Genomic DNA, 12,238 nt, shown 5'->3' with positions numbered 1-12,238 from the left:
AAAAGAAATTGTTACCAAATTAAAGGATGTCTTGAGCCGGTTATATGAGCAATATGCTAAGAATGAAAATGGGGCTAGGTTTGGAAATGAAGAGAGTAGTTGCACAAGTTCCGAAGGTGTGGGTGTGGGTACTAATAAGAAAGATGCTTTAGCTATTTACCATTCATTTCGGGCGTCCAAAAATGTGATGATGTGTCGGACAGAGATAGAGCAATATTATACGGAAGAGGTGAAGACACCAAGTGACAACTTTGATATTTTAAAATGGTGGAGGGTAAATAAGGTAAAGTTTCCGGTTCTCGCCGAGATAGCATGAGATGTCCTGGCAATTCCACTTACTTATGTTGCTTCTGAGTTGGCCTTTAGCACCGGAGGTCGCATCATAGATCCTTTTCGGAGTTCTTTGGCTCCGAAAACAGTGGAAGCTCTTATTTGTTGTCAAAATTGGTTGAGATCTTCTCCCAATTTTCAGTATGTTGAGTCACTCTTGCCTGATATTGAAGATGAAGAAAGCTACAAGCTTGAGTCGGGTAATATTTGTTAATTTCAAATTTATTCATTATTCTAATTATTTGATTAAATTATTTTTACTAATCCTTTAAAAATTTCATTGTGGTAGAAATTTTGTCTAATTCCCTCACATTTGACGCGAATTAAGGCTTAATGGATGAACTTTGCGGGGTAATGTTTTGTTTAAAGTATTTGGTAAGTTTTTTGCATCTTATTTTTTTCTTATTTGATATTTATTTCTTACTCTTTAATATTAATTACTAATAGCGATTCACTTTATTTATGTTTTGATTTGTTGGATTATTGAAGGAAGCAAATTTAAGGAATTGAAGTCTTGAAGATAATCTATGTTTGAGGTGGCTCAAGGAAATTATTGTGTAACCGTGTTGATGTTGATGTTTATCCATATTGATCACTATCTTTATGTTTTCTCACTTTTATATTTGTGTAATGGTGTTGCCCATGACTTATTTTCCTTTTGCTAAGTGACTTTAATTAGTTAATACTTTGTTTATTATTCATTAATGAATTTTATTTTAATTTGGGTTTGGGTAGGTTTGATGTTTTTTTTTTAAGTGATGGCATTTGATGAGATTTCTTTGCCTTTGGTAAAAGCATTTTTCATTAACTAGTTTTGCTAGTCTAATTAGCATTCATTATGTTAATTAGTCCATTTGCTTTGGAAAAATGTATTTTATAATATTAAAAAAAAAAAAAAAAAAAAAAAGTTGAAGTGGATCAATATAAAAAAGCTTCAATTTTTAGCCCAAAAAACAAATATTTGGGTCCCAACAAAAAGTATTTGGGCCCTAAAACAACTCATTTTTAATAAGTTATTTTAGTCCAGCAAAAAGTATTTGGGCTCTCAAAAGTAAAAAAAAAAAAACTCATTTTTGGTTTTTGGCCCAACAAAATAAATCAATATAAAGCTCTCGGTTAAATCGGTTAACCGGTTTAACCGGACCGTTTAACCGTGTACCGTTTTAACCAAAATTATCGGTTAAAATTCTTATTGGTTCGGTATCGGTTAATAAACCGTTTAACCGAAAATTATCAGTTAATAACCGATAAGGTCCTTAACCGGACCGTTTTGACCGATACCCAGGACTAGTCAAGAACACTTCTCTTCCTGTTACAAGTTTTAATTTTAATAAAAATTCTACATGCATTTCATGTCAACTTGGCAAGAGTAAAAAGCAGCATTTTCAAGCATCCAATCGTGTATCCAAGCAACCCCATGAACTAATCCATTCCGATGTCTGGACATCGCCAATTCAATTGGTTAGTGGCTACAAATACCATGTTATCTTTGTTGATGATTTTTCAAGATTTACTTGGATCTATCCTTTACGTACCAAATCAGAAGTTTTTGAACACTTTGTTAAATTCAAACTTCTAGTAGAAAATCAGTTCACCTCCCAAATCAAACAACTCCAATCTGATGGAGGAGGTGAATATAATTCTCTCCAGTTTCAATCAGTTCTAACAAAACATGGTATACTTCATTGGAAAACATGTCCTCATACCTCTCAACAAAATGGTTTGGCTGAAAGAAAACTTAGACACATTCTTGAAACAGCCCTAACCCTCTTAGCTCACTCCCATCTATCCAATAAGTATTGGGTTGATGCCTCTCTCACTGCTGTGTATGTCATCAATAGGCTCCCTACTCCAGTTTTGCAATATCATTCACCATACTTTAAACTCTATCATAGGGAACCAAACTATCAAAAACTCAGAGTGTTTGGCTGTCTTTGTTATCCTCTCCTTAGGCCCTTTGGTTTGCACAAACTAGAAAATAGATCTAAGCCATGTATCTTCCTAGGCTACAACTTTGCTGGGTACAAATGTCTAGACCCTGTCACTAACAAAGCATATTTATCGAGGCATGTCATCTTTGATGAGCAATCATTCCCTGCCAAGGATCAAGTCAACTCACATCGCCATCCAAGATTACAGCACAAGGTGATGCTCCCTTACTTCTCCCTGTTTCTGACCATACTGCAGCTCCTGCTCCATCTATCCCTGCATCCCCTATTCACTCACCATCTCCCTCAACATCTTATGGATCAACCTCACCAGTAGCCTCTGTCCCATCTAAACCACAACCACCTACTCACCCTATGACTACTAGGTCTAGAACTGGATCACTACAACCTAAGTCCTTCCCTGATTTCCAACTCTACCAAGCCACACTACCTGAGTTTGAACCAGTGACCTATAGACAGGCTGCCACTGATCCAAGATGGAAAGCTGCAATGCAGTTGAAATATGATGCTCTCATTCAAAATTGCACTTGGACTTTATGCCCTAGACCCAAGTTTCACAATGTGATCAGAAACAAATGGGTATTTAAAATCAAGAGGAAAGCCGATGGAAGTATAGAGAGGTTCAAGGCAAGACTAGTAGCTAAGGGCTTTGATCAACAAAGTGGTATTGACTACACTGAAACCTTTAGTCCCGTGATCAAAGCTTCTACCATTAGAATTATTCTTACTCTTGCTGTCCACTTTGACTGGCCCATCAAACAACTTGATGTGTCTAATGCATTTTTGTAAGGGTCATTGGGAGAAGAGGTATACATGGAGCAGCCACCAGGTTTTGTTCACACTACGCCACCTGATCAAGTATGTAAACTTCACAAAGCCATTTATGGTCTCAAGCAAGCCTCTAGAGCCTGGTTCACTCGTCTCTCTAATTTCTTGTTGGAACTTGGATTCAAGGGATCTTTAGTGGATACCTCTTTGTTTATTTACTTACATGGCTCTGTTCAAGTGTACATGCTGTTTATGTTGATGATATTCTTATTATTGGTACTCACCCTGCCATTATCTCTGCCCTCATTAAGAAGTTGCAGAAGGAATTTCCTCTAAAGGACTTAGGGCCCTTAAGTTTCTTTCTTGGCATTCAGGTTACTCGCACTGCTTCTGGTCTTCATCTTTGCCAAACCAAGTATATTCTTGAGCTACTTAGCAAAGCACACATGGCAGACTCCAAACCATCCAAATCTCCCTGTGCTTCTTGCTCCAAACTCTCTAGATATGAAGGTGATCTTTTGACTGATCCCACAGTTTACAAGCAAATTGTAGGTGCTTTACAATATTGTACACTTACACGTCCAGAAATTGCTTACTCCGTTAATCAACTTTGTCAACACATGCATGCCCCTGCCTCTGCTCACTGGGTTGCAGCCAAACGAGTGTTGAGGTATCTTAATGGTTCTTCCAATCATGGTTTGTACTACACCAAGAGTAACTTGCAGATCAATGCCTTTTGTGACTCAGATTGGGCAGGATGCCCTGATGACCGCAGGTCCACCACCGGCTTTGCTGTCTTTCTTGGTGATTGTCTTATTGCTTGGAGTGCAAAGAAACAGGCTGTGATCTCTCGATCAAGCACGGAAGCTGAATATCGAGCTCTCTCCCTCACCACAGCCGAACTCTTCTGGATTAGGATGTTGTTCAAAGAAATTGGCATATTTCTCAAAGTACCCCCTGTTCTATGGTGTGATAATCTAAGTGCTTTAGCCTTGGCATCCAATCCAGTATTTCATGCTCGTACGAAGCACATTGAGGTGGATTATCATTTTGTTCGAGAAAAGGTCCTCAATCGTGATGTTGTTATCAAGTTCATCTCCACCAATGATCAAGTTGCAAATGTGTTGACTAAAGGTCTTTCATCTTCTCGGTTCCTCTCTCTTAAGTCCAAGCTGATGGTGGTTCCTCCACCTATCAGCTTGCGAGAGGGTGTTAGAAGATATCATGCTCAGTGTTTTCGGGTTCCACGATCGAGCGCAAGTTCAGTGCGCTCGATCGCAAGAACTCAACTACTCTCGGGTTCAGCGATCGATCGCAAGCCCAATGTGAGTTCGATCGCAAGTCACGGTGGAGAAACTCAAATACTCTCGGGTTCCGCGATCGATCGCACACCGAGTGCGCTCGATCGCAGCTACGCAGAAGTTAGAGGCGGTGCAAATTCTCAAAACCAATATGGAAAGATCCTACAGCTCCCAATCAAAGGGATTCAATCATACCAAGAGTTTACACTTGTGCAACAAGGAAAACGTGTTCCTTGTACAACAAGGAAAATGTTTTCCTTGGTATCTAAGGAAAATCTTGTATTGTAATTAACTTTGATACCCTGGGTTTAAGGCTGTATATATACGGCACTTATGTATTGAAAACGTTAAGACTTTGAATAAAAACTTCATCAAAGTTTACAGTTAGCTCTTCTATATCCAATAAATTTTTTGACATGATTCATTGTGACATTTGGGGACCCTTTTCTGCAAGTTCCAGAAATGAATGCCATTATTTCTCAACCATTGTAGATGATTTTAGCCGTCATGGGTTCATTTGATGAAATCAAAAGATCAAACCAGAACTTATATTCAATCATTTTTTCATCTCATTGAAACTCATTTTCGTTCCAAAATCAAAACATTAAGGTCAGATAATGGTCCTGAATTCAATATGGCAAAATTTTATTCTAATAAAGGAGTTCTACATCAACTAAGTTGTGTAGAATCACCTCAATGCCAGAGTTGAATGGAAGCATCAACATCTCCTCAATGTAGCTAGATCGCTTAGGTTTCAAGCTAATCTACCTATATCTTTTTGGTATGATTGTATTACCATTGCTGCATATCTCATAAACAGAACCCCAATTCCTTTACTTTCAAACAAAACTCCATATGAGATGTTGTTTTCTAAACCTCCTACATATTCACATTTAAAGGTGTTTGGATGTCTTTGTTATGCCTCCACACTTTCAAGAAATAGAAATAAACTAGATCCTAGAGCCAAACCCTGTTTGTTCTTAGGATACCCTACCAGATACAAATGATATCATTTGTTAGATTTAGCCAACAAATCTGTTTTTGTTTCCAGAGATGTAATTTTCATGAGTCTATTTTTCCATATATTCATGGTCTCATTCATCCTAATTCCAATGGCATTTTTCATTCATTCATGTCTAATCTTTCAAATAACCCTATTCTGCCTGCATTCATACATGACACATCTAATTCACACTCCAATTTAGATTCTCATGACTTATCACTTCCTGATTTGTCATTCAATGATGTGTCATCCCCTAAACCAGTTATTTCAGATTAGCCACAAACCACCTTACCTGAATCACCTAATGACATCTCATAAGGGAGAAAATACAAAAAGGAATCATTCGCACGGTGACAATCCTAAAGTTCCTTTAGGGTATTTTTAGTTGACCCATAGGTTTTTTAAAAGGGTTGGCTTAAGTTAACAATGAAAATGGACCACCGAATAATATATATATATATAATAAAAGGAAAGAAAAAAAAAATGAAAACCCTAAGCTCGCCACCTACCCTTTGAAAACCCTTTATGTTTTTTTTTTTCTCTTCTTGCCCACCCTATTTAATTGTATAAGACAAACCCTATACAAGTCAACCGCTCTTATACTCTTACAGCACACCAAAAATTTCTTAGTGCTCTCTTCTCCTCAGTGTGCGTGTCAGGTATGGTTCTCTTGCCTCAAAGATTGCTTTTTCTTCTTCTTCTTTTATATATATATATATATATATATATATATATATATATATAAGAGCACAAGTGTTTTGGTCAAAATTTTAGTATTTCTTGCCTTAGTTGCCGTGTGGTCTTGAAGTAGGAAAGAGGGATTGCTTTTTTTACTCTATACGTGATTCCATTGCCATATCTCACCCCTACTTGTCCTTAGAGAAAATAAAGTTATGACTATGTGCCAAACTCACATTTTTAAAACCAGCCATCTTGATTGTCGTTTTAATAGGTTCTCCCATTAATGTTATTTTCTTCTTTTCCACTCTAGCCGTAGACCCTCACTGTCATCTATGGTTATGTATAAAATATATAGTTATATATGTATAATGTTTTGAAGGATTTATAAATATATACATGAGGACTACTTTAAAGTAGGGCTGTAAATGAGCCGGTCCGAGCCGAGCTTTGCCAATACTAGATCGGCTCATTACAGATGCGAAATAATCGAGCCGGTCTCGAGCTCGAGCCGAGCTACAATACCAATGCCCGAACTCGACTCATTGAAAACAACAATGGCTCAGGATCGAGCTTGGGCTCACTAGAATGAGGAATTCGGGCCGAGTCGAGTACTCGAGTGGCTCGACTCGGCCCGAGCTCGGAAATGATGGGTTAATTTATTTTAAGTGTATCGAGCCCGAGCCCAAGCCCGAGCCCGGTTAACGGGCCTGCCGAGCCTTAAATGTGTGGCTCGGCCCGTTTATGGCTCATTTAATGGTCCATTTGTCGAGCCCGAGCCCGAGCTCGAGCCCGATTAAATGGGTCAAACAAGCCTCAAGTGTGTGGCCCAGCCCATTTAAGGCTCGTTAATGGATAAAAAAGAAGTAAAAATTCAAATTCAATGGACAAAAACACAATTCATCATAGAAATTCAATATCATTGTATCATAGAAATTCAATATAATTGTATGAGTAATGAGTGTACCTACATCAGCAAACAGCCATATGACAAAATACAAGCAAATTGGAAATAAACATCATAGAAATTACAAAGCAAATTCTAAATGAACCTTTAATAGAGATTACATGCTAAATGAAAATGAACCTATAACATAGATTACAAGCAAATTCGAAATAAACCAAAAACAGGGATTACAATCTAACACAAAATGAACCTATAATAGAGATTACAAGCAAACTCAAAATGGACCTAAAATAGAGATTACAAGGAAACTCAAAATGAACCTAATAGAGAATACAAGCAAACTCAAAATGAACCTAAAATAGAGATTACAAGGAAATCAAAATGAACTTATAATAGATATTACAAGGAAACTCAAAATGAACCTAAAATAGAGAATACAAGCAAACTCAAAATGAACCTATAATAAAGATTACAAGGAAATCAAAATGAACTTATAATAGAGATTACAAGGAAACTCAAAATTAACCTAAAATAGAGATTACAAGCAAACTCAAAATGAACCTATAATAAAGATTACAAGGAAATAAAAATACACCTATAATAGAGATTACAAGTAAACTCAAAATGAACATAAACAGCAAGATTACTTAAAACAAAATACATCACTTTTGGTTCCCAATTGCAGACTTGCAGTTGCCACAAACTGGCTCTATGACTCTCTGCATTCAATGATTTAAAATTAGTTACAAATTCAGAAAAAGAGAAGATTATAGACCAATAAGAAAAATACAACTAAATTACACAGCCTTAGTTGCCACGGCCCACACAGTCACTGCATTCAAAGAAAAAAAAATTGTTAAATGTTTTTAACTCCCTTGCATTTTGTCAAGGGAGAATTATCACTTAAGATTATGCAAATGGACATTTTAATGAATGTTCAAAAACCAGATATGAAAAATGCAAAAAACAATGGGAGGCAAGTATGAACACAGGTTGATGCATGATATAGGCTAATAATAGGTTACAAGCAAACTCAAAATAAACCTCTAATAAAGATTACAGTGACATTACACAATTAAAACAGGTGAAATTACTAGTAAAAAACAGCTTAGAAAATGGAAATAAATCAAATAACAGAATCATAAAGAACTTGCATTCAATGATTTAAAACTATTTACATGAACAACTTAATATAATCAAATTCATACAAAGATACAAGATTAGACCAATGAGAAATATGCACCTAAATTACACAGCCCTAGTTGCCATAAACCCACAAAGACAGTCACTGCATTCAATGGAAAAAAAATTGTTAGAAGTATTTAACTCCCTTGCAACATGTCAAGGGAGAATTATCACTTAAGATTAAGCAAAATTGCAAATGGACATTTTAATGATTGTTCAAAAACCAGATCTGCAAAAACAATGGGAGGGCAGAATGAACACAAATTGATGCATGATATAGGCTAAAAGATTACAAGCAAACTCAAAATGAACCTATTATAAAGATTACAAATTTACAGATAAGAAAAACCAGTATATGCAATATAGATAAACTTAAAAACAACCAAATGAAACTGGAAAAGTTAACAAAGTAAATTACCTAAATTCCGAATCTCCATGCAGTTATAAGTTATAAGTTATAATTTATAATAAATCCAGCAAAGTATAACAATTAATACAAAACAACAGGTAATCCAAATGTCCAACATTCCAAGTTCCAACCAAGCCAACAAAGTTTAACAATTAATACAGAACAACAGGAAATCCAAATGTCCAACATTCCAAGTTCCAACAAAGGCAGCAAAGTATAATAATTAATACAGAACATAACATCAAAATAAAATGTGACATTCAAATTACATATTTACTAAGCATAGGAAAACAGTAAACAAATTCAGTTTTTTCAGAGAATCCCTCACAGAAAAATGAGAAAACAGCATTCACGGCACATTTGGCAATTCCACTTCCACCATTTTCTACAAACACAAACACAAAGTTAATAAAGTGAAATTATAAGTAACAAAGAGGTTGAAAATTGAAATAAATAAAATAACAGAATCATAAAACTTACAGGTATTCTACATTTTTTCTTAATGCCATGAAGTGCTCTAACCCAATCTGCACCACATAGGAGCATCTCAACAGTATCAATTGATAATGATGCTCTATGGGGTTCAATAACTCTACCACCCGCACTGAAAGATGATTCTGAAGCAACAGTACTGATTGGAACAGCCAATACATCCCGTGCCATCTTAGATAAGATGCGGTACTTTAAGGCATTGGATTTCCACCATCCCAAAGCATCAAAGTTTGCATCACTGTCTTCCCCATTCTCACTATCAGAAATGAATACATCTTCTTCAAGATATACATCCAAATCTGTTTTTATGGGCCGGATGATGTCATTGCTTCTAACATGTTGCCTAAAACGTGATCTGCCACCAGAAACTTCCTCTGTAACAGAGGCAATTAAAGTAGTAGCAGCACTGACTTCAGCAGCTGCTTGTTGTTGAATGATAGATGCATTATGGGCAGCAACATAAACCTCAAACAACTCTTTCAAAGTACTCAACACAGCCTTTATACTATCACCATTCGTATCAAGTGGATAAATGATAGGAAAACAGAACCTAATCAACTTCATTTTGTATCTAGGATCCAACACAGCAGCTAAGGCCATCACCATATTAGATTCACCCCAATACTTATCAAATTTATCACTCATCTTAGCTGACATTAATCTCATATATTCATTCCTATCCCCAGCCTTAATATCCACAATTTCTTTCATTCTCCACACCTCAGGTAGAAACAGATTGGATGTAGGGTAGTCACTTCCAGAGACAACATTGGTCACATCATTGAAAACAGCTAAAACTTGGTTCACATTCTCAACCTTTTCCCACTGTTCAGGAGTTACCACCCACAGAAAAGCTTGCTCTACTCTATGGTATCTAGGAAACACTTCCTTGAACCTAATTGCAGTCTTCAACATCAAGTAGGTGCTATTCCATCGGGTAGGAACTTCTAAAACAAGTTTATTAGAACCCAAGTCCAAACGCTTTGCTATATCACTAAATGCAATCAACCGCCTCTCAGAAGCCGTTATATATTTAATCCCCTACCTAACAGAATCTATTATCTCCCCTATTTCTGAAAGCCCTGCTTGCACCAACAAATTGGTAATATGAGCACAACACCTAACATGAAACATAAGGCCCCCAATAGGCAAACTACCCCTCAACTCAAAATCATCTCTCAAAATGTCAATGGCAGCAGAATTAGCACTAGCATTATCAACAGTTATTGTAAGTACTTTATCCAAAATGCCCCATTCAATAAAACTGTTTCTTAAGGCTTCAGCAATAACAACACCTGAATGTGGAGGAGGTACATTACAAAAATTTAAAATCCTCTTTTGGAGTAGCCAATTAGAATCCACAAAATGGCAAGTAACCACCATATATGAAACCCTTTGGGAGGAGGTCCACATATCAGTAGTTATGTTTACCCTATCAATCCCACTTAGAAGTGTTTTCAACTTTTTCTTTTCAATGTTATAAGTGGCAATGCAATCACTTTTTACAGTGGCACGGCTAATTTTTTTCCAATATGGTGTGCAAGCCCTCATGAACTTGTTAAAAAGTTCATGCTCCATCATATTAAAGGGATATTCATGTAGAAGTACCATATGGGCAGCAAGTTCTCTAACTTTCTTCTCATTGAAAGTAAAGTTTGTCAAAGTCCCTAAACCATCATTGTCATCACTAGGTTCAAAAGAGAAAGTCTTTTGCTTCTTAAGGCTATTCAACTCCCCAAACTTCACACAAGCAGCTAGATGCCTACTAAGGGTGGAGGTAGTACTAGATTTCCCTACAGAAAACAACCTCTTACACCAATTACACTGGGATTTTTTTACACCATTTATTTCAATAGAAGAAAAGTCATTCCAGACTTTGGAAGTCCTTTGCCTTTCCTTCCTTTGAAAGGCAACTGACCCACCTTCACCACCAGCCCCATCCCCATCCCCATCCCCATCCCCAGGACCAGCCCCATCCCTAGATACAACAACAGCAGGAGAAACCAGATTAATATGTTCATCTGGTGTGCATTCAGTACTAGCAGACACACCAGATCCAGGAGTAGGGTCAGCAGTGGGTGAATCATCACCCATATCAACATCATTGAGTTGAAATGTATTGTCCATGATAACTGTTAATAATTTGTAAAATTAAAAAACTCAGATAAATAAAATAACATAATACATTAATGGAAAATAAAAAATCAATTAACAGAAACTACATTAACAGAATACATTATACATAACAGAATATAAGAAACATTTACATCATTAACCAGAGAGCAAAAATCAAAGCATAAAGTGTTTAGATCATGAATTAATGAGATGTGCAAAAATTCATCACATTGAGAAATATGATAACAGAAATAGCAAACATTATAAGATAACAGAAATATAGTTCTAAACTTCTAACATGGCAAATAATTTTAATCTATTCATTTTAAAAAATCAGAATCATGGATAGACATAGCAAACATTTTAACATAACAGAATCATAGTTTTAACAAGCAAATAATTTTAATCAATTAATTTTTAAAAATCAGAATCATAGATAGACTCATAGACATAGCAAACATTTCAACATACCAGAATCATAATCTAACATAGCAATTCATGTTAAACAGATTTATAACGTAGCAATTAATGTTAACATAGCAACATATAACATAGCAATTCATGTATTTACAACATAGCAATTAATGAAAAGTGAAAACAGACGGAACAATTTACTTTTAAAAAAAACCTGAACTTCAAGCAATTGAAACTATTGCAGCTTGCAAATTCAGTGCTACCAGTACCAGACTCCCTGAAATGATGAAATTAGCAACATTAAACCAGAATGAAATAATAAACTAAAAATACTCGAAAAAGATCAAAAAATCGGATTAGGGTTCAGGAAAAAAAATACTCAACTTAAAGTTAAAGGCAGAAGAGGCTCTTCAGAAGTCAGAATGTTTTCTGGTTCGAATTTCGTTAGCAAGCAGCAAGTAAGAACAGACAAATACAAACAACTCGAGTAACGTGCAAGCAAGTCTTGCATACATGATGCATCAGGTTCATACACTCGAGCCTTATATAAGGGGGATGGATCATGGGGGTATTTGGGAATGAATAAAAAAATGGTAATCGAGTACTTGATAGCCCAGTACTCGATTTCCATTTCCATCACAGTCAGATCAAGAGCAATCATCTGATTCATCTTTGTCTCTGACTCTC

The 12,238-nt window shown here is 36.1% G+C and overlaps 1 protein-coding gene and 1 long non-coding RNA gene across 2 annotated transcripts; one reads left to right on the top strand and one right to left on the bottom strand.

Moving 5' to 3' along the window:
• Positions 1–366: 366 nt before the first annotated feature.
• On the top strand, positions 367–842 carry LOC132186176 (uncharacterized). The gene is made up of 3 exons (XR_009440728.1): positions 367–530; positions 620–705; positions 820–842. It is a non-coding gene; the product is annotated as an uncharacterized LOC132186176 (long non-coding RNA).
• Positions 843–8,879: 8,037 nt separating this feature from the next.
• Positions 8,880–9,937, bottom strand: LOC132187859 (zinc finger BED domain-containing protein RICESLEEPER 1-like). The gene is made up of 2 exons (XM_059602294.1): positions 9,011–9,937; positions 8,880–8,915 (listed from the first exon to the last, which is right to left on the bottom strand). Exons 1-2 carry the CDS (start codon positions 9,935–9,937, stop codon positions 8,880–8,882), a joined length of 963 nt encoding a protein of 320 aa, XP_059458277.1.
• Between the last annotated feature and the right edge of the window lie 2,301 nt (positions 9,938–12,238).

This window comes from Corylus avellana, chromosome ca7, assembly GCF_901000735.1.
Source record: "Corylus avellana chromosome ca7, CavTom2PMs-1.0".
Taxonomy (NCBI): domain Eukaryota; kingdom Viridiplantae; phylum Streptophyta; class Magnoliopsida; order Fagales; family Betulaceae; genus Corylus; species Corylus avellana.
Note: the sequence above shows the minus strand (reverse complement) of the source record. Positions and strands in the feature narration are given on the sequence as shown.